Here is a 23626-nt window from a genome sequence, read left to right on the forward strand (position 1 = left end):
ACCTGAGGGGGAGCAAATTTCATTCTGAAACCTCTCCCTCAACGTTACAAGGGGGGTGTCAAAATGCGCGCTTGCCCCGGGCATAGGCGGTGATTGACTTGGAAGTCTGGGGGGGGGGCAAGGTCATTATTGCTGGGGGGCACGATGATAATGATGTCAGCTCATATGTACATATATACATTAGATCAGTCGACTCCACCTGTGACGCTGGGGGTGGGACCCCCCCCCCCCCCCCCGTATCACCGCCCATGGCCCCGGGTGACCAAGCATCTAGTTGCGGCCCTGATTATAACGTCCATATGGAAAGCCTCATTAAATCGAAAGACGCGTTTCGCCCCGCAAATGGAGCGAACCGTTAGTACGTATCTTGTGTTGCCATCGAAAAATATACAAGAAACTCTGTTTCTTTATTGAGCCGAAAGATGGCGGTACAGTAAAGACGGATAGCTATCCAAGGAATTGAGGGAGAAGTGGGTGGGCCAAGTAGAAGGCAGAACAGCTGGCAGGGCAAGAAGAAAAATAATTTCGTTCCTTGTACAGCGGTTGGCTGTTCCATTTTTGTGTTCGCCTTCTTATTGGCATGTCGCGGAGGGATCTTCTCTCTCGATGATACTTCATGTAAAGTGCGAGACGTTCCCATTGTGTAAATAATTATTTTATTTTTAATTATTTTTGTGTAGCTTAAAAAAGCAAATACATCCGTAGAATATGCCTTCGCGATCTTCATCTACAGGGGAGACTGCCCTTGTGGCGATGGCCGTCGGTGGTGTTTTAGTTGTAATGTGTGCGATCTCGATCGCCCTTGCTATCCGTCGTAGACGACGCCAAAATACAACAAAGAGTAATCACCGTTTGACAGCTCTGACATGTAAGTCTATTTCATATACATTTTAATATATCGCATGTACGTATACTTATCGTTAGAATAATACGATGATACTTATATGTGTCAGATGAAACTTGGAACTTTTTCATGAATTTAATTCAATAAGGCCAAAAAAAAAAAAAATGAAACAATTCGCATTGAACTCAACCAGATCGAAATTGATTTGTGGTTTAAATTGTTGCAAATAGTTAACTTTATTCATTGTATAGTTTGAAATAATTTAGTCTCTCGTGAATGCCTGATCGATAAAAACACATTTTACGAAAATCGGAAGTAATTTCTTTAATGCCATGGGATGAAATCGACCCAAAAGGTCAATTTCTTAAATCGTGGTATGTGTATCAGATTAAATACTTAAACATCCTAATTATGCTAATTAGGAATCAAACTTAAAAATTGTCGGTGGAGGGAGAATATAAGAATATCTAGTGAAACAAGCAGTTTTAGTGAATTTTCATTGTTATTCAACTGCAGTTTTCATATTAATGATTCTCCTGAATTCATAAAACTAAAATGTTGATACATTATAATTTATGGAATTGTGGGGATAAATTAGGTTTCTCTCCATCCTCAATTGCCCTTCATTTTTGAATTTTAGCTGCATTTAGTAATTGAAAATTCAAAAGAAAAGTATATCACACACACACACACACAACAGTGCATTTTTTGTGGAAGCAATTGCAGCTTTAAAATTATTTTCCCCATATCTATCTGCCTAGTCGGACTAAAATACAGTGCTTGGAATCATGAGCATAAACAGGTAAAAAAGCCCATCAGCCAAAGGCCCCCTCCCCAAAAACATATTCGCATTCACCTTCTATAAAAATTTCTGCTAAAATATTAAGCACAATGCTTCCCTCTCTGATACTTTCATGCCTATAATTGAATTGTCTAGCTCAGTTTATGGTGATTATTGATAACGTATTTTATATGGAATTTTAAACTGTTACTATATTATTGATTTATGTCATGTAACGAGGTTTTTTTCTAATTGTCCTAATTCATGAAAATTTGAAATGTTATTGATAATATCCCAAAAAATTGTTTTCTTATCTTTTTTCTTTTCACTGTTTGCTCCTGATCTATTAAATGCTGGTCCTAATGCAAGATATCGTTTTGAAAGCTAAATTTTTTGGAACAAACTCCAGCGATTATTTATTGATTAAAAATTAAGATTCTACATCTTATATGGAAAGTAATGGCTTTTTTGACAACACATCCATGATAAAACTAAAAGCCATAGTTTATTCTTAATATTAGTACTTCAATCCTGAACATTAAGCTTTTGCAGGAAGCTGGAATGGACAGGGAGGGCAGAAATTATTAAAGAGTAATTTTCGGGATCACTTATAAAACATATTGTCACATTTTTATTGACAATATCCTTAAAATACAGAAGATACTGAGAGGCCAATTGCCCCATTGCCTTTCACTCCTAGCTCCGACTTTCTTAAAATCTTAGTAAAAATTTTTCCCTTCAGAAAAAGTTTTAAGCTTCAGGAATGAACTTTTTAATACCAGCCAAAGTAGTTTGAATCTCTTGTAGTCTATGAGTTGACTTCCACTTACACAATTCTGGATCTATTTGCCTAGTCAATAATAAGACAAGAAAATAAACATACACAGTATAAACAAAACAACTCTGAGCTGGGGGAGAAAAGATTAAAAGTTCTCATGAACATAAGGAACTTATTGGGAAAGCAAACTATATATATATATATCTGATGCGTGCTTCTTTTTTGCATCTTTAGTCGGTTTTCTTAAAAAAAAAAAAAATACTAGCTGGTTGATACTTCCTGGATAAAGGTTGTGTTTTTCTTTTTGTTGGCCGTCATCAAGAAGAATAAAATGACCACGATGGAATTGGAATCATTCCAATAACGGTGATGGTGGATATTCAGGCGATAAAATTCAGATTGTTTGCAACAAGTAAATATCCGATAAAGTACTTGGAAATCAAGAACATGCATCCAGGATTTATTTTATTTATTATCTTTCTTTTTAGTTTATTCTTTTCATCAGCCGTCGTCACTTGTCGTGTCATGTGCTGTGAGCGATTTTCGTCAGCAGCTTCTGTACAAATAAAATAGTCTGAAGTCGTCACGATCGTCAAGGTCATAATTTAAAGCAAAAGAAAATAACATATTATTTTGCCTTATTTAACATATATTTGCATTATTTCTTATTTTCTGTAATTCTTGATTACAGTGCAGCACAGACCATCCGTCCGTGGTATGCATGTATGAAGCATTAATTTGACAGATTGTCGACACAATTGTTTTGTTGTTCTTTTCTTTTTTAACCGTATGCCTCCAATCAATTCGATGTCTGCCCTAATTTAAGATATCCTATTGAGCTTAGTGTATTTCCTATACGGTTCATGGATCAAAATGAATGTAACACGCAGACTCGACCTGAATTCGCTATCGTATACGTTCCTATTATTTTATGGCACTTTAAATTTACGTTTCGTCAACTCACATCTTCAGTTTTGACTTTGCCTATTTGTAAATAGCCCTTATATGGGCCTTCTGTACGCCAGTATTTCTCAAAGTGCGCGTCGTTGCGGCTCCCATGGGCTTTCGAGCTGTAAATATTGATGTGTGTGCTTATTTATCGTTTGAAGCGGTTTTTTATGAATGCATTTTACCTATTCTGAGGCAGTACTGTCTTGCGCATGGGTCCACCCGGGGGCCTCCAGTGCAGAGGGGGGGGGGCATCGTGATAATGAGATCTGGTTAGGATTTTCTTGATTAAGCTCTTAAATTGATACGCAGGCATTTTCAGTCAAGTACGGAGGCCTCAGAAAAATCATTTTGCCCCAGGCCCCATCAGGCTCTTAAGCAGAGCCCTAACTAGGTACTTGGTCAGCCGGAGCAAGTACGCATTTTGGCGCCCCTCTGTGATGTTGAAAGATAGGTTAAAGGGGTGGAATTTACGCCCCCCCCTAGTCTAGCGCCCGGGACACCACACCCATCTGCTCCCCCGGTTTCGGCCCTGCTCTTAAGACGATCCTGTTCTGGAGGAGCCGCATATAACCTGTGAATAGGGAAAGGGTGAGGTGAGTGACAAAAGTTTGAGAATCACAGCAAAACGCTATAATGCTCATTCTAGACACTTGGTATACTGTATTTCTCAGTTTAAGAACCGCTATATCTCGATTTCCTTACATGTCTGTTGCTTCATTTTCTTGCTGTCATCCAATGCATTGATAATGAACCACATGTTTATGAAATGCCAATCGAGGAGAGAGGGGGGGGGGGGAAACTTGAATTCTTATTCTTCTCTCAGAGCATGCCCAACAAAAGGCCCTAGAGAGGCCAGGCTTTCTTTCAAGATTTTGAACATCTGCTTCCCTCCTGTACAACAGATCAAGGTTTTCCGAGAAGGGGGTCGTCATTTCTTATCCTCTCTATGCTTTGCTTTGTAGTAATTTTTTTTTTCCTTTTTTGTTTGAGCCACATATAAAAGCCTCTTTTCTTCGAAGCCAGGTGAATGGTCTAAAAACTTTTTTTTTTATTTTACCGATTCATGGCTACTTGCAACTACTGTATTTATGCTCGTATGTGAGTGAAACCTCGCTATAAAGATACTCAATATAACGTTAAATACTCGATATAACGATACCCTGTGCAACGATATTTTATCTCCTTCCGCAGAGTATCGTTATATCGAGGTTTCACTGTATTTATCTCAAATGATGTGAAGGAAGTTGATAATTTTCACTCCAGTCAGAACTGGTAACGAGACGCGTACAATTAATTAATTGGTACGACTGCCAGAATCAAACCTTGACCCTCAGATTAGGGCAACGTGCTACTGGTGTGGGACAGTGCGTATTGTTGCATGAACTGATTTTTTTCCCTGAACTGGCGTGCTGTCTCTGAGAGCGGGATCTCGTTGGATAAACCCACAGAGTTAGAATAATATCTTTCTTATTAGAAGAATAATATTATATCTTTAGTCTATGGATAAACCGAATTTTCTTGAATTCAGTAAGGATCCTGCAGTGGGTAATCGATGAATTCTTGGCTAAATTTATTGCTTCAAGTCCGCTATTGTCACTGCTTTTGAATTAATTTTCTTCTCCTTTTGCACTCAGCGAGATCCAAGTTCTCGAAACTCTTTTGGCGGAGAAAATTAAATTATATTATGCTTTAAATAAAACTGAACAATGTGAGTTTTCTTGCTGGCAATCGTCTGTTTTTGGGAAGGATTTTTGATACGTCGAGAATCGGCCATTTCTCGAATTTGGAAAGTGACGAGAAACGATGTGCTCGAAATTTTTTTTCCTCTTCTTGGAAACATGATTTGAGAAGTTACGAAAGTATTTTATCATCCAAAGTACAGTTTCTCTTTGAAAAAGCGATGTAGTATCTATTGACAATGTTATTCATTCGAAAACATTTCTCCAAACTGTGATTCGAACGCGCCGGTAGAAATTTGCATCGTTGAAAGGTTCCCTTCTTTCAACGTATGAATTTCTGAAAAAGTACTACTTTTTTTCTTTACGGTATTTCCAGGGCCGCCCTTACCAGACGCGAGGCCCGCTGCGAAAATAATAGCGAGCCCAGGTGCGTTTTAACAATTTCGGGGCACCAAAAAAGTTTAGGACCCCCCCCCCCCTTTTTGTCCCGATTTTATATATTTTTGGAGAAGAGGTGGGGATCAGAGCAACACACCATTATTACAGAATACTGAGTACACACAGAAATATACGTAGAAAAAAATTTTGAGCACACAGTTTTTAAATGTAAATTAACAAAAATTGATAATTCACCACACTGAAGGTAATTTTTAACTAATAAGAGAAACAATTTCCGAGATTAATGAAAATTTTAGAATTGATTAGTTAAAAATCATTGAAAGAAATAGTTTCAGCATCAATGAAAATTCAGAACTATGAAAGAAATAATTCCGGAATTGATGAAATTTCAGAACTAACGCGCGGGGAAAAAATTCCAGAATGAATGTAAATTCAGAATTAATGAAATTAATAATTCCGCAATTGATGAAAATTCAGAATTAATGCCAGAAATAATTTTTGAAGGCCTCCATTAATTTACCGTAAGTATGGGGCCTCACAAAGCGCGGGGCCCGGTGCGACCGCACACCCCATAAGTGTGTCTGAGTATTTCATCTATGAAGAAGCCTATAATCGAGTAGGTTTTGTTTAGTTTTAATTCTGGGGTACGATGCGCTGCCATGAGAAAAAACAATCAGGTGGAAGGGAAAAAAGTATTGCTTTATAAGAAAGTTAATTTTCTGATTTCTCCTAGTTATACAACTGCATGAAAAAAATATAATTCATTCATATATCCCAATAGACTCGAGTTGCCAGAATAAATTTTTAAAAGCCAAACTTTTTTTTCAGAGAAAAGCAGGTCCAAAAATATTTTTCAACTTTTCCAGGACATAGCAATCACCCCCCCCCCCCCTCCATGTTGGTAGATATGCTTATATGAATTTCAGAAATTTTATGTTTTCCTGACTCTAATTTAGTAACCAAATGAAAATTGTTTTGGCGTCATTCCTAATTTTTTTAGTCTCTATACTGACCTCAGATTTGTAAACCCCTAAATGCATGTATGCTAGATATTGATACTGAATTTATGGCGTTGGGCTTTTCTCACACTGACGGTGGACACTGGATCAGAAAATGAAATCAACGGTGATTCAGTATATAATGCAACATCGTAAATTGCAGCTTCCTGTTCCCATCGTAGGTTTATGCAAAATTAGTGGGAATTCTTTTTATAGAGATTATACCTTTGGAATCGTTTCGAAGAATAGCTTGAGAAGAGCTCTCGATCGTTGATTTCCCCCCGTTTCTCGTTCGATGGCTGAATGGCCTCTCAACGAGACGATCGTTGTAATTTTCCACCATCGATTAGAGATTTAGAAGCACATAATGGTTGAATTTTTTTACGGACCGAGCCTCTCCCTGTATGGATGTTATCGCATTAGAAAAGTGACGCGTTCGATATTTCATTTCCGCCTCTTGATTCTTTTCGCGATTTTTCCGAACCATGATTATTAGTGTTCTTGAACTTTTTTTTCCATATAAATATCAAACATATTGAGTTAAGTGCTTAAAAATGAGGACCCCGGTATAAGAGAAAAGTTTCATCGATGAGAATCTATGAACTTCTTTTTATTTTTTATTTACGTATTTTTTTTTTTCCTTACTAGAAACATTTTCTTTTGAATTTCATCAGAAATTTGAATAATAGTTAGTGTGTGTTTGTTTTGTTTTGCGATGTACGGTGTCTGTACGTATACGGGCATCCTTCGCTTTACGCGGTTTCCCTATAACGCGATTTTTAAAAGTTGAGAGATTTTAGGAGTTTCAACCTGCAAAATTCGGCTTGGAAAGACGAATTTTGAAAGCCCATTTCCAGGATTAAAATTAAAGATATATCATAGTTAAATCCTTTGACGATGAAGTACGTTAGGTTTGATGATGTAGTTGAGACAAATACGAGAGAAATCCTCAGATACAACTGGCCAGATCTCACTGATGAACAACATTTGGTTACCCATTAACAATGCCATGAGAAATTTGATCGAAAAAAGTGATTCCAGTGAAACTAGAATTTTTATATTTGCTAAGAAGTATGTGCAATTATCTGACTTTTGCGACTAGTTTTTATAAGAAAATGAAAAATGCTACTTGTCAGCCGAATTTCGACTGTTTCATTAAAAAGTTCATCATCTGCCTATCATACCAGGCGCTTCAGGAAAGGAAACATTCACACCCACTAGAATCAATCAGAAATAGTGAAGACGAAAAAAGTATTAATTTAATTCATTCACATTGCTTAAATTCACGGGATTTGTTTATATAAGTCTGAATAATTTAATTCATTAAAAAGGTTCTTTTGCTATTGGGTTCATTTTTTTTTTTGTAATCTTCCTGAAGAAAACCACAACCCCCTATTCCTATCTTCCCATGTTAAATTCACATACTTCACGCGATTTCGTCTTATGTGACTATTTTGCAAAACCAATTAATCACGTAAAGCGAGGGACGCCTATATAATGTATTTTCAATTAACTATCAAACAATTTCGAAAATTTAGATAGAAAACTCTCCTTACTACTCCTATAGAAACACGAGGCTATATATCAAAGACATTTTATCAGAAAGTTGTGTTGTTTCTTTTCACGAAAATCTTTTTCATTTTCTCAGAAAAAGTCTTGATATTTTTGAAAAAACCGGTTCATAGAAGTTTTTATTTCCATTTCCTTTATCATCGTATCTTTTTCTTCGCAAACTTTCTCCACTTTTAAAGAGAATCTATCAGTTATATTACGGAAGTTACGGTAAGGAAAAAATGAAGCGTTCTTCTAGGTCTATCGAAAATAGGTCATCTCACTTTATCAGAACAGACATGCAATCATGAGAACAAAGAAATGTTACTTATGATCATGTTGAACATTTGTCTGCATTACGCATTAATGAAAGAGACAGTAATCTTTTAATTATATGTCATTCATAATTTTTATTTTAGTCTCAATTCGAAAATTGGATTTTTTTTTCAATTTTCAAATTTATCTCGGAATGGACAATACCCTTCTTGTACGTCAACTTTTTTCGATTACCACATGCGATTGTGTGTACGGAAGTGTGTTTTAGTTTCTTAGCAAACTTCTCAAGAGTTTTATCAACGTGTTACCAGGTACCAACAGTTAACGACTAAGCACCACGCTGCTCAAAGTTGACATGATTTTTTTCGTGTTCAATGAAGCAATACCAAGACTGGTACACGTTACTTGCTCTCATAACAAACTAATTCATTCTTGAACGTTATGAAAAGTGAGAATTTTTCTTTTTCTGCTTCTGAACGTTTTTGTCAAAAAATTTGAAACTCCTTTATGTCGTCTCTACCTTCGATGTATTCATAAATTGAATAGCTACCAGATGTGTTAATGCGTGGGCTTCCGCGGTTACCCATTGTAATGGTAGTGTTACATCCCACGTCAAACTAACGATATATTTTCGGCTTGCAAACAGCGCAAGATGAGCTACCACCATTACGCACTGTTTATTAATTATTAATATTAATGTGAGGGTATGCTTAGGTTTGCGCCGTTGTCAAGCAGAAGCGTTCATTCGTTACAAGCCAGTCGATTTGGTCTTTCCAGAGCCGCTTGTCATTCCTCTATGGTCATTTCCTCCACAATAACTCGCTATAGCAATTATTTCGCAATGCCATTTTATCTTATGCATGTTTTTGCTTGGTTGGACTCGCAATCAATCGGCCCTATACCATGTATGGATGGAGAACTTACTACGATCCCTAACAAATGACAAAATTCGGAAAAATTAGGAAAGAAATATGACTTGCGTGGCTTTATTTTTAATTGTCAGCAAAATTTCGTCATTGGCTCTGCCCCTCTGAATCCAACTCATATTTTTATAAAGGGTTGTTGATGACGTAAGCATTATCCAAACCCTCCTTCCCCCTTGTCAGCAAATCGGAAACCCCCCCCCCCCCCATCGATGATGACGTAATACTTGAACGGCCCTCTAGGATATAGCGGCCCCATTCCATGTTGATAAATACGCTGATATTAATTTCAAAAATTTTGTGTTGTCCTAACTCCAATTTAGTAACCATATATAAAAAAATTTTAGGCGCCAATCCCAATTTTTTAGTCGCCATGGTGACCTGGCGCCTGGGATTTGTCCAACCCTGGTGTATAATATTGATTTTCCTTCCTTTTAGGCATATATACCTCAGAACCATACTATCGTATGTCCATTTTTGTCAATTTTGAGTTCTTGTATTTTTCATTCTGTAGTTTAGGGCCATAGTATTGTATTTTAGCTAAAATAATTTTTAAATTAGCCAAACCAGACTATAGTACAGTCGAATCCCGTATTAATGAACACTTTTCTAATCCCCCAGATAAGTTTATATAGGAACAATGCGAAAACCCGGAATTCCTTTACAACAAAATTCCGTTATAACGAAGTGATTTCTGTTGTCACTTGGTGTTCCTTATAACGAGATTCGACTCTATGTCCCAATATACTTTCCGAAGAATTAATTAAATAGAAATAAATTGTTTTCTCTTAATACTGTAAAATTACTCAAATGGACATACATGATAGGACATAATGGATAGTATGGTTCACAGGTATGGATAAATTATTATATTAATTAAAAGAATTAATATTAGGTTATGTTTTAGAAGAAGACAATAGTATATCACCCAAATCATTTTTTCATAATCGAGAGGTGGGTCGTGCTGTGAATTGAAAATCTTCCGCAATCTTCAAAGAAATTTAATGGTGTCTTCCAAATAATGACGGGTTTGAAGTATGTGATCACAAATATGGTGTCAAAAATATTCAAGAGGAAGAAACTTGAAATGTTTTATATAATTGTTTTGCGTATCTTAAAAATCTCAAGTAGGTGGTGTGTGTACGTGTGCTAGACGTATAACGATATTTTTTGGAATCAAATTTGCACTTGTAGCTCCCAAGTCGTCATTTGTTTTGGTGTGTGCGTCTGTTTGCTTGTGTAAGCGCAAGAATGATGTCATCGGTTCATTAATGTGGCGTTGTTTCTTGATCCAGCTGATTTGATAAAAAGATATATACACCAACACATTCACTTAAATTTGCTTCGTTAGCATTTTTGGGTGAAAATGTGAATATTTTCTTTCTCTAAAAACTTTTGCTTTGATGAGAAAAAAAAAAACACCCTGTTTCCGTCATTGACAAAATATATATATTTACAGTAGACGCTGCTTATTGAAATTTCTGATAATGTTATCGTTCAGGTATTGCTATCACTTATGTGAAGTATGGAACGGACCTACATCATGGGAAAAAATTCGCTTATAATTATCGGAATTTCGGTTTGTTACCTTTTTTCATTGAAAACTTTTTACACAATGTTCACAATTTCCTTCCTGATAGTGGCTATTACGCCCTATGATCCATGTCCGTGTGGAGCGGCCTTTGCAATGAAAGCAAATGAATATAATATACAGGGATATCCAAAACTCAACTTACAAACTTTTAGGGGAGGTAGAAAAAACAAAACAGAATCACATAGGAATGTATGACGGAAAACCGTTTCCTGATCAGCTGGAGAATAAACGAGGATGTAGAAATGACAAGCCAATGATGGGTGGAAAAACTCTCTATTTAGCGATACTTTACACGAGGACAGTACGTGTACAGTTTCACGACAAGTGCTCAAAGTTCTTACCATCCACGTCGCAAGAATCTCCGTCGCAGCTGCAAACGTCTGCGAAATGCCGGGTATTTTTGATGAAAGGGTTCGACAATCAATGCGTCGCCGTTGTGAAGCGTGTAGAACTGTGGATGGTAAGAACTTTGAGCACTTGTTGTGAAACTTAACGTGTATACGTACTGTCCTCGTGGAAATTATCGCTAAATAAAGAGTTTTTTTCCCACCTATTATGGGCTTATCATTTCTGCATCTTCTTTTATCCTCCAGCTGATCAGGTTAGGGTTTCCACATACATTCCTATGCGACTCTTTTGTTTTTGTGTTTTCTACCTACCCTAAAATTTTGTACGTTGAGTTTTGAATCACCCTATATAGTCCCGATGTGATCGCATTAAGCGGCGCGCACTGTAATAGTGGAAACATTTTCAATTTTGATCTTTTTTATGTATATAAACTGAAGTTTGCTCTTATTTCTTTTTTCGTCCTTGTGGTGTATCAAGTTTTAAAATATTCAAAAATTTTTCTTCCTGTTAGTAGTTTCTTATTGTCGCTATTCTTTTTTAGTTTTTTTATGCCTGAAATATGTGTTGCGAGAGCTTATCCTATAGTCAATAAGCGAGTCCTAATGAATACCGTCGTACTTTCGCTTTGTTAAGTTTGACCCACATTTCTCATTGTTTAGCCAAGAGATCCGGATCTTAAAAGTCGATTCAGGAAGGAAACATACAACTGGTATGGCTATTCGTGCTCTATTCAAAAACAATGGCCGATCGAAGGCGGCTATATTTCTATTATAACAATATGTGGTCACTAATGCTGCACATAATGTCGCGGTTGGGAGAACATTTATATCCCGTTCTTGTGTGTGTCGGTGGAATGTTCAACATTCACTGCCAGTTTTCTTTTATACGCTTAAAACTTTTTCGTTCTCTCGTTGTCGTTATTTTTTTCTTATTTCATTTTGGGTCTCGGTCTTGATAGCTCGTTGAGCGGAACCGTTATTTCTAGATTTGTTTGTTCAAGAGAAAGAAAATATTTTTACATACACACAAGCATGTCCTTATGTCTTCACACAAAAAAATATTTATGCATACACTGCGTTTTAAATGATAGGCACGGGACGCTAGTTCGTAAATATTGAGGGTATTAATTAACACGTTCACTGCGGGGCCTAAATTGCTTGTTGAGTCCGTGGGGCGCATTTTTTTAAAGATTAAAACTAGTTTTCTACTGTCCTCGTGACGCCATGGTGGCGTCATTAGCAGTGAACGTGTTAATTTCAGTGGGTGAAAAGTGATGACACTATATCAACTGATGTGACCGATTTCGATTCGTTAGGCAAAAATTATACCGATCAGGCGTTGAATAAAATCATCAGAATAAACAAAATACATGAAATTAAAATTTTTCAAAAATCCTGTTACTGAATTTCTTAAATAAAACATAATTGCTTGAATCTTGAGGATTTTGATTACGATATAGTTTTTGAGATAGAAGAAAAAAGCGTAATTTTAATCTTTTTTGAATATATTATCCCCAAGCAATAGATTTCGTTTATAAATTTATTTATATTTGATATTTATACAACCGTGTTTAGAGTTGAATCTAGATATCTAACTCTTTCGCAAGTTCCACTTTCGTCATAGATCCAGAATTCTTGAAGTATTTTTCTGAAATTTCCATTTCACGTTTCAGAGGATGGGTACATTTCTTTTTCTTAGGAACATCTGATTCGACCCAGCCAGTTAGCAAGACGCCACAACTAAAAGAGATTATACTGAAAATAAAAAAAAAGAACTGATACCGTACATGTTTCTTATTGGCAGACCTATACCCTCTCGAACGTCTGGATGTGTTTTCCAACGTTTCAGGAATAACGGTGAAAACAAAGCTCCAAAAATGTGAGGAAGAAATTCAAAGGGAACATATTATAAAACATAAATAAACCAAAGGAAGGTTTAAAAATATTTTGGGCTCGCCGCCTTCCCAGAGTTCTAACACACACACAGAAAGAAAGAATAAAATTTTAGTGCCCACTTCAAAGGGATCATCAATTCGCTATGTGCTTATGCGTTCAGTGTGCTTAATGATGATAATTGCCTTTAAATTTATGGATTTTGCTTTGACAATATTAATAAAACATGCTTTCAGCGGTGTGTGTATGCTAACTACAAGAAAAATTAAATATGTTTCGATTGAGATAAGAATATCGTCCTTCAGAATTTAGTTTGACTCGAAATAAAAACATTGTGTAATTAAATTTGCATGATAAGGTATTTTGAGGTATTTTAATCGGAAAATGTAGAGAGGAATCGGGATCACACACAAACCTCGTCGTACAAACTCACTTTGATCAAAAGTACTATGGTCGTCGTCTTGGTTGGATGGTATAGGTTTTCTTCCAGATGTCATTTCACTAGTAGCCTATTAGGGGCATCCCCAGGACCGCAACTGGGGGGGGGGGGGAGCAGGCGAGTCTGGTGCCCCGGGCGCTGGACCAAAGTAGGTGCCGAAAATTCACCCTTTAACTACACCTATCTACATTACACGGTGGGGGTGCCAAAACGAGTGCTTGCCCCGGCTGACAAAGTATGTGTCTAGTTATGGTCCTGGTCATCCAATATCCCCCCAAAGCAGAATATGCCGAAATCTGCGACGTATGTCACAGAACAATCAGTGCTACTGCAAAACAATCTGGAAGAATTTTAAGACAAAATGTGGAAATCACTGTTCTGTAAATTTTTACTGCAGAACATTTCCAGTCAGCCGAGGGCTTGTTGCATTGTATGCAAAACATTCTGTTTTGGGGCCCATAGCGAACACAAAACTGAAATCCCAGGCCATGGGTTGAGCATGCATAATGTTCGGTGATGGCATGAAAGTAATCGTATAAGTTTTTCTTTGAGCTATTGTGAGGCTCTATGCCCCAGCAATACGTAAAAAATACTTTTCTTTCTGATATTGCTGAATTAATAACTGAATTTACACTTCTCAAAACAATTAGGGGAATATGTATTATTTATTTAAATTTATTAAAATTTAGTTGATGATTAACTCTTGTGACAACTCTTCGTGAATACTTATGTTCTTTGTCAATATTTTATCAATTAAAACTGTTTCCCAAAGTGGGCAATATCGCTCCCTGGTGGGCGATAGTAGCTATGGAATAACATACGATCCTATGGGTTGACTTGAGTTGGGGGGCGATGAGGAAAAGAAATTTCTTAAGAAGGTGGCAATAGAACAAACAGTTTGGGGAACTATGAATTAAAATGTTTGAAAATTAAAAATAAAAACATTTCCCCTAATTGTTTTGAGCAGTGTACTACGTATATTCCTGTGAAATTTGAAGTCAATCGAATTAAAACTTCTTGAGGTATTTAAAATTTTTTGCACGTACGTAACTTTTGAAAAGCAGTGTCATATTTTTATGGATTAGAGATTCGCAAATTTTTGTTCCAAAATTAACTTGTTTTGTTCTGACTGTTTTGTTTCAAATGAAAGTTTTTTGATCGGGCTGTTATATTCTTAAATAACTTAATGGCTGACTTGAGCCTCTTCCATGAAAGTATCGAAATCGTTACCATAATCAGAGATCCTTCTCTGTCGTCATGTTAGGATCAGAAATCCAGTGCAATTTTGGCACACAAGGAAAACTATATGATAAGCATTCGATAAAATACTGTAGTAAGATACAAATACAACGTCACAACAGGCAAAATGCCCAAAGAGGTGGCTGAGAAAAAGATGCCCATAAAAATATGGATGTCATATATTTCAAAACTACAGCAACTTTACATCTTGAACATGTTGGTCAAACAAAGTAAATTTGTGTAATTAAAATTACTAAAATGTTGAATGTTTCCATCGAGACCAGTGCTTCTCAAAGTACTCGAACGGACCAAAGACAGCTCAAGAAGTTGAGGGGAAAACGTTGAGAATTTATTTTTTCGGTGGTAGGTGGCAGGACAACCACAAGTTAGGTAAATTCTGGGTTAGACCTTCGCTTAACTAAACGAGTTTATCTCAGTTTGGTTCATACTGAAAAAAAAAAGATACGAGAAAATTTCTAAACAGAGTTCAAAGTCACCTTCGCCCTATAGCAACAATGGAAGCAGGGACATAACATAATTTATTTGTTATGTAGGAACTTTTTCTTATTATTATGTTTGCAAGTATGTCTTTTTCAATACGTTTTGTTTTAGTAAGATTCGCTTTAGTAAGATTGAGTTGGAAAATCGTTTTGGGAAATCATTGCTCCGTATCGTGTGCTTCCCTTATTTTGTATAGGGAAAAACTTTTGCTAACATTTTTCGGGTTTCTTGATAATGTTAATGTCTGTCTCTCTGGTGTGGGTATTTTGTTTATCAATATTATTATTTAATAACATAAATAAATGATATTTTTATTGGTAGACTTTCTCTTGTGTGGGTGAATTTGTGGTTAAAAAAATATAGTTTTTTTTTTTATTTTACATATAAATGTAGCCATTCAAGGAAATTCTCAACAGGAGTTTTTCTCCTCCCTTACGATAGTCTCCCCCTCTCCATATTTCTTGAGAAGCGTTTACTGTTTTTCACCAAAAAATTGTGTATAAAGTTTGAAAAGAACGTCCTGAAAGCTGATGCTAATTCGAATGAGACGCACGAAAATATATTTTTCCACGAAGCTTGATTTCTCGATATGGAAACTGTCTGTTTTTCCAAGGACTCTAGCTTTGTTAAGTAAAAATCATTGCGCGTATTGACATTTATATATCATGTCTCTGCACCTGCTGATAGGAAAGCCGTGTAAAAGATGAATGATACTTATTTAGAGCTCTTTCAACCTCCGAGTTATTAAATATTAGAGAAGGTTAATGTTTACATAGAAGGACGTCGAACAGTTAATAAAATCCCGACAGATAAAGGTGTTTGAACTTTGCTCGATTTGAAACATCGTTCATTATTCATGTCTAGAAAAAATTTCTATTGGTAGCTATCGGTAAGGGGTAACAGGAAATCGGAATGTTTTATCTTTTGTGAAATTGGAGGATCATTGATACGACAGGTTCTATACGTAGCTGTATGGTGGTTTTTTTAGTCGCATACAAACATTGCATATAACAACCCGGTGTAATTTCGAGCCATAAAATACCGTATCAACTTATTGAGTAATTCAATAATAGGGTCAAATCCTATTATGCCACGGGTGTTATAATCTAACTACTTTTAAATATAAAAGTGAATTTTTTTCTTGATTCAATAAAAACTATGTACCATGGTACATATTTCCCCCAGTGGTATTACCGTATTTGCGAAATTTTGAATCGCTAAACCCGTCATACACTGCTATAAGCTGTAATAAAAATTGTTAGACATGAAACAAAACCTTTTCTCCCTCCTACTGTATTGGCCTTGTCCTTATCGTTTGGTTTTCTAAATGTGTAGCTCATATATATAGTTATGGCATCTACGCTTGGGAGGCCATTAACAAAAGTGCACTTGAAAGAGAAAGCATCCGAATGGAGGGCAAAAAAAATATGGATAACATTACCCAAGTTTGTGCTGTGCTAAACTTCGCATTACGTGTCATCTTGGTCTTTATTTAATGCAAACTTTCAGAATTTATTTTAACCTTACCAAATAACTGCCAATTTATTATTATTTTTTTTTTTTGGATGGCTCTGGTTAAAAAATTCAGCACACACACACACACACAAGAAAATCTAGTCTTTAATTTTGCCTGACATGGATAGTGACGCAGATTTTTTTTTTTGCTTCCACTAAGCATAAATAGGCATTTTTGTTAGCGCTTTAAATCATGATAAGTTTATTGCACCCTATATCCCTCTTTTCTTTATCTTCAGTGTTTTCGTTTTTTTCCCCTTGTCTAAAATGACCTTGTCTAGTTGACGTTCTAATAATTTAAAAGGGGAAACTGATTTATAGAGCAATATGCATGTAGTCACACACATTTATCTATTGTGACCGTACCCTTTCTTTACAGAGTAAGAACTCTTTAAACAGTCTTATAATGCTTGAACGTACTTTTAATGTGGCATCTGAATTCCCCTGTTTTCCTTAAGAATATTTACGTGCAATACAATACGCAAAGTTCTGTATATACTAAAGAATTATGAAAGTTCTCGAGATTGCTCATACAATAGTCTTCCACTAAACATTTATTATTTGTTGGCTATGCGATGAAAGAAGCTTCTAAGTTTTGCTTGTAACTGAAAACTGTTTCAAGGAAATTCTTTATATAATTAATGCAAAGAATCAATTTCATATTGTCAGGCTATAATTCATTAATGTACGGCTAAGATTTTGATGTTCAGTCTATTAATCAGACTGCAAACGAAATTGCTGTCCACCCGTCATCTCTTTCGTAGTTGCTTGAATATGCAGTACTTCATTCGTTTGGTGTTCGGCTGGTTAGGCTAGGCGATTCTGCGTAGGCTTAGTTTTCCTGGTCGAGGTCGTTGCCATATCGTTCTTAAAAGAAAAAAAACATTGTCTTCTATATCTTCTTAGACTTCCTTGCATGCATTAAATTCAATACGACAACTCGCCACTTGAAACCTTTTATCATATTATGCTGTCATTTATTCGAAATCCAACATCGATTTGAAAAATTGTGATTATATTGTGCAAACTTTATGTTCGTACATAAGTGCATTTAATAGAAGAGCTGATCTGCTTACTTTGAAATTTGTAGTATCTACTCGAGTTATATCTCTTTTCTCTATCGTTTTTATAACATTCTATCTCTTGTATACGTTTTCTTTTAGTTGAAGTTGAGCCTAACTTGAGAGAGAACTACTCTAGTATAATTAAGAATATCCGTCTAAAACTCGGTCATTTCTTATTTGTAATAAATTATAATCTTTTTCTGCAATTTTCATCTTTGCTTCAAATCGTGTTCTATAATTTCATGTTATTAATTGTTTTCAATTTTTTCAAGCCCTGCTTTATCTACAGTAGATCCCGCTTATAACGTTCCCCTTAGAACAGTTTCTGCTTAGTAAGATTCATTTCGTGCTCTCAACTCTTACTAATAGTCAGATTTCTTGTTTAAAGTGTTTCCCGCTCGCAACGTTTTCACGATGGATTTTTGAAAACGTTTATTATAAACGGGATCTACTGTATATTGTTATTATCCATAATAGAGTGCAACGTTATTTTTATTTCATTCCACTAGTATTACAGCCAAAAGGCTCAGTTTCGGTTACGGATGAGTAAATACAAAAATCTCTTTTCATGAAGTATATTAAAATATATATATAAAAAAAAAAAATTACCAATAAAAATACCACATCCTCATGATCAGTAACAATATATGTTGGAGCTATATTGTTGCTATATGATGTGTTAAAAGTCAGAGTGGTGGGAGTCGATTAATGTGCTCATTTTGAGAAAAAGGTTTTACTGGAATCGAGATGCGATATAGACCCATGTTTAAATTTGTTTGATTTCACAAAATAGTGGCGCTATTCACAAATTGAAGGTGACTGACTTCGTTTTTTCTTTCAATAGTTTATCACTATTAGATTGCATTTTTGGACTAAAGTCTGAATTGTGTTAGAAATATGATTTACACCACTTAACATTAACCTTCTCATATGTAGCTCTCCCCCATTGTGAGTAAAACTCTAACCCCCCCCCCCCCCCCCCGTCAGCAAAATTTCGTCAGGTCTGCCTCCTAACGCATATTGGTGGGACCAGAGACGTACGCGGGGGGAGGGAGGCATAGAGCGTCTCGTGTCCCCCAGACGATCAAAAATTTATTTTCTTAATGCAAAAACATTTTTATTCACATATGGTAAACCCTTGGCCCACGGACCAAATGTGGTCCTAGTGTCTCCTGCCCCTTCAAACCTAATTTTGCAAAAATGAACTAAGCGGCACATTTACAGATCGCTTAAGTGACCCGTGCACAATTCCAGCATAGATCACTTAAGTGATACGCGACATAGTTCCAGAACACTTAAGCAATCCGTGGCACATTTAGAGATCCCTTGAGTGACATGTGACGTCGCTTAAGTGTGTTTTAGAAAACTTAAGCGACCCCCAGTGCGGGTTCTACATCACTCAAGTTACCCCGGCACATTCCCAGATTACTTAAGTGATCCACGGCATAGTTACAGATCACTTGAGTGATGCGTAGCACAGTCCCAGAGCACTTAAGCGGCCCGGATACATTTCCAGATCACTTTGATCCGCGAAACATTTAGAGATCACTAAAGTGGCTCTGTGGAGGACTTATCAATAGGGAGAATGTTAGTTCAAGTGCCCACAAACTAGCGAAAGGTTTTTCTAATTTTGGAACCCCGAGTAAGATGCCATTAAAATCCAAAAATACTTGAGTACATATGTATTCTATTCTAATTTAGTTGAACGAATACTTTGAGGTGATTCCACTTTGTGTCTGTGTGTTCAGAGAAAACATCCCATTGAAGTTGATATGTACCCGAAAATGTCATTTATTTCCGTCGTGTTGATATATACAGTCGAACGTGGTTAATTAGAAGTCCAAAGTTACTGGAAAAAAGTTCGAATTATTCTCAAAGAATCAATCTTAGATCTGTAAAATGACTCTAAATTGCATCTTAATCATCAACATTCACATAGCATAGTTATCAATTATTATAATTTTATCATTGGTTACGAAACTGTTTCCCAAATTTTAGTAATTTGTAATTATGATTCTTAGCTGCTACATTATTCCGCTGTTCTGGAATTAGCATCACTGTACAATCTCTTGACCATATTCAAAGACTGATTTATGGTAACAGTTCATGATCATCCGTTATGAAATTGTTTCCCAAATTTTTCTTACCATTCTTATGCTATCAAGGAAATATACTTTCATTAACGTATTACAATCTGAACCTTCCGATTCTTTTTTTTTTTTCCTACCCTCCTTTACTATACTTTCCTTCCTCTTAATGACGGCAAAATGGATTCAGATTTTGAATGTTACATCTAGATCTACAGGTTGAAAAGCATAATCGGTTTTAAGTGGTACACAGTCTCGATGCACTCCAGCTGAACAATGTTAAAATGAGCATTAAATTATAAAAAAAGAGTAAAGAAAAACATAAATTTCAAACTTTAATTAGTCTTTTAAAAATTTATTTAACAACTTGATCAAGACAAGTCTGGCTTCTTGTGGAATTTTTTCAAAATGAATTTGGTGATACAAAAATCATGGTTCCCCCCCCCCCTCCAACTTCGAATTATCTAAATAATTCGAAAAAAGTTCGAATTAAACTAGAAATTTTAACATTAAATTCGATAGAAAACTCAAGGGGAGTTCGTAAAAGTTTGAATTAACCAAGTTCTACTATTTTTTAAATTTATACTATTTGGTCTCTAAAATAATTTATACTGATAACCTACTGTTTTTGCACCAGGTTTCAAAACTGTTTTCAACACACAACCCCGTTTGATTTCCGCTCAAATCATCATTCTTTTTTACTCTCATCCAGACAGATGACTTCCGTGCGGTTGTTCAAACTCCAGGATATCCGGAGATATACCACACTTTCATGTTATGTTTCTTTTCTCGCCACTATTCTCCTAGCAAACATCAAGAAGATAAAGTCAATTGAACGAAGGAATTCGTTGCTTCTTTCCGTTCGGAAACAATCAGCTTAATTCCCAGTTGTAAAAACCGGAAAGAGGCGGTACAGGTGCTTCAAACTATGGATGTTTTTAAGGATGGCATTTATTTATTGAGCTTGACTAGACGAAAGTCTATTTATTAATCGGCGCGTATTATGAATATCGCATTCATTTTATAAGCGGTTATTTTCCTCTGAACCAGTTTGATAGGCAAAGTTGAAGAAAACTGGTTTCGGTTTTTTCTGTTTTTCTTTTAACCTGGTGAATAAAATATCATTTGTCTCGTTCTATCCAATGAAGGATTTGTTTTTTACTGGATCAGAATCAATAGGGTAATAATCTGTTGAATTATTGTTAGCTCTGAAGATCAAGGGTGCTCAACCTTTAGGAAAGTGAGGGCCACCAGGGCTGGACAAATCTCAAAAAAATTAATGTGTCTAACCGGGCATGTGACTTAAAAAAATACATGCCCAAATCAATATTTTACACAGCCGAAAAAAAATTGCTTAGTTTTCTCTTTTGAGCAAGTTTTTTCCCTATGCATTCAAAACGAATGTGCTGCTATCTATTGATGAAAATATGCTGATAATATAGAAAATTAAAAGCATTGCACTACATTGAAAAAAAATTTCAAATTATTCCTTTGTTTGATGAAATCTTTTCAATTTCTTACACGGAACCGATTTTGGAAAATTTTTCCTCCGAGTTTTAATCAGTGGTGTGAGGCTGTGTGGTATCACACTAACCTTGACAAATGCAACCCATGAACATATCGGTTACGCTCGATCGAATACAACCGATAAGCTCATTGGTTGCATTCGTCAAGTTTTGTAAAAGAACTTCCGTAAAACTTTTATAGTGTGGCCTAACGAAATTTCCATTTTCATAATGTTTTTCCCACACATTCAAACAAATGTGTTGCCATCTATTGATAAAAATACTTACTGAGGAATTTAAATTATGAGAAATATATATATATATCATGGCCACACAGGCGGAGATAGACTTGGAAGTCTGGGGGACACGATGATGATGATGTCAATTAACATATATATATATTAGATCAGTCGACTCCACCTTTGACGCAGGGGGGCAATGCCCCCCCCCCCGTATCTCCGCCCATGATTCATGGCTGGACAAATCACAAAAAAAAAAAAAAAAAAATCTAGGCTCCAGAAAAAAATTTTACCCGGAGAAAAAGGTCTTTTGACTTTTTCAGGGTATGGTGTCCCTCTTTTATGTTGGCAGATAGATATGCTGCTTTAAATTCCAAACATTTTGTGCTGCTCTCAGCCTGCAATTTAGTAACTACACAAAGAAAATTTTTTAGGCGCCATAGCGACTTGTCCAGTCCTGCTATATATACATATTTTTTTTGCATTTCTCATTTGTTTGAACTCAAAATTTCCCACTGGACTAAACTACACGTATTCGAATTGGATTTTAGGAAGACTTTAAGAGGATATTTGGAATATTGGAAACTAGTCTTATTCCCATAATTGTTAAAGACAAGTAACGTGATTGAACATGCCGGAATGGATTCGAACCGTATCATCGGGATGAGAGTCAGATATCTAAACTATTCGACTACCCTGTACCCCTTTGGAATTTTTACTTGCCTGCGTTGGACAAGTGGTCGAAAAAAATACATGCCCGATCTAAATTTTTACATGCCTGGAGCAGTAGATTTGTCCAGCCCTGCGGGTCACTTCATTGGTTTAAAACGTGTCGCGGGCCTCTCATATGCCTCAGGTCTTTCAAGTGATCTGTAAATGTGCCGTGGGTCACTTGAGTGATCTAGAACTGTGCCGCGGGTCACTCGATTCATCTGTAAATATGTTACGTCACTTAAGTGATCTGTAAATGTGCCGCTTAGTTCATTTTTACAAAATCAGATTAGAGATCGTGGGTCATATTAGACACGGGGCCATGGGTTGAGCATGTATGCTTTATGGATAAATACCTTTAACAATTAGAATGTATTTTAGCGTAACATGTTTCAAGGTTTTTACGAGAATATAACTAGTGACTTCTAGAACACGTGGGATGTAATAAATGGGTGCTTTAATGAGGTTTACTCTTTTTTTTTTTATTTTCAAGTTGATGGTTTTCATAGAAAAAACTATTTAGACGTCATACCTGGGAGCTGGCAACAAAAAAACCTACTATGCTCGTGAGAGAAGTTAATGCATCAATTTATAATCAAGATATACAGTGAATCTCGCTTATAACGTTTTCAAAAAAACCGTCACGAAAAAACTTTCTAAGCGGGAATCCAATAAGATTTCTGGTTGGGGCTGCAACTGGGGGGGAATTGTAAGCAGGCGGGTCTGGTACCAAAATGTGTGCTTGCCCAGCATCTCCTAGAAATAGAAGGCCTCTGCAGTCTGCTTGTAACATCAGTAAGTAGTCCATTTTCCCTCAGAATATTCAGGGGAAAAAAATTCCCTGCTCACGTGCCAGTATCATCGTTGTGAGGAAAAGAAATGATCGGGCTAAGAATTGGCGATTTCTGTGCCCCACATCCAATCACTAATCGGTATTTGTGAGCCAATCAGGAAGATTCTACGCCAAAATAAGAAGAAACGAAATAGGGTGCCCCGTGTTTCAAAATGTGGCAAACTTGCTAGGCAGTCTGAATGACGTTTATGGCAAACACTGCAGATGCCTTCTATCTCTAGGAGGTGCGGCTTGCCCCGGCTGACCAAGCATCTAGTCGCGGCCCTGTTTCTGGTAACCAAAAGTTTTTCTGTACAAATGCAACGCCACAACAGGCAAAATGCCCAACGAGGTGGCTGAGAACAAGAATCATACCCCCTAGACCAACGAGCCATTGTAATGAGAGTAGGATGCTAGAAATGCCTTTCTTAACATTAATAAGCTATTGAAAGCATTTGAATGAAAACATGAGGTTTTCGC

General features: G+C 36.3%; 1 protein-coding gene across 1 annotated transcript in view; it reads left to right on the forward strand.

Moving 5' to 3' along the window:
- The first annotated feature begins 484 nt into the window (after window positions 1-484).
- Window positions 485-23626, forward strand: part of LOC149080058 (uncharacterized) — a 32787-nt gene continuing 9645 nt past the window's right edge. The window contains exon 1 of the mRNA XM_089239001.1: window positions 485-868. Coding sequence (XP_089095127.1) covers window positions 709-868 — 160 coding nt within the window. The 5' untranslated portion in view covers window positions 485-708. The remainder of the gene's footprint in view (window positions 869-23626) is intronic.

This window comes from Pholcus phalangioides, unplaced genomic scaffold (assembly GCF_987345545.1).
Source record: "Pholcus phalangioides strain wild (caught in Gottingen) unplaced genomic scaffold, Ppha-v1.0 ptg000011l_1, whole genome shotgun sequence".
NCBI classification, from domain to species: domain Eukaryota; kingdom Metazoa; phylum Arthropoda; class Arachnida; order Araneae; family Pholcidae; genus Pholcus; species Pholcus phalangioides.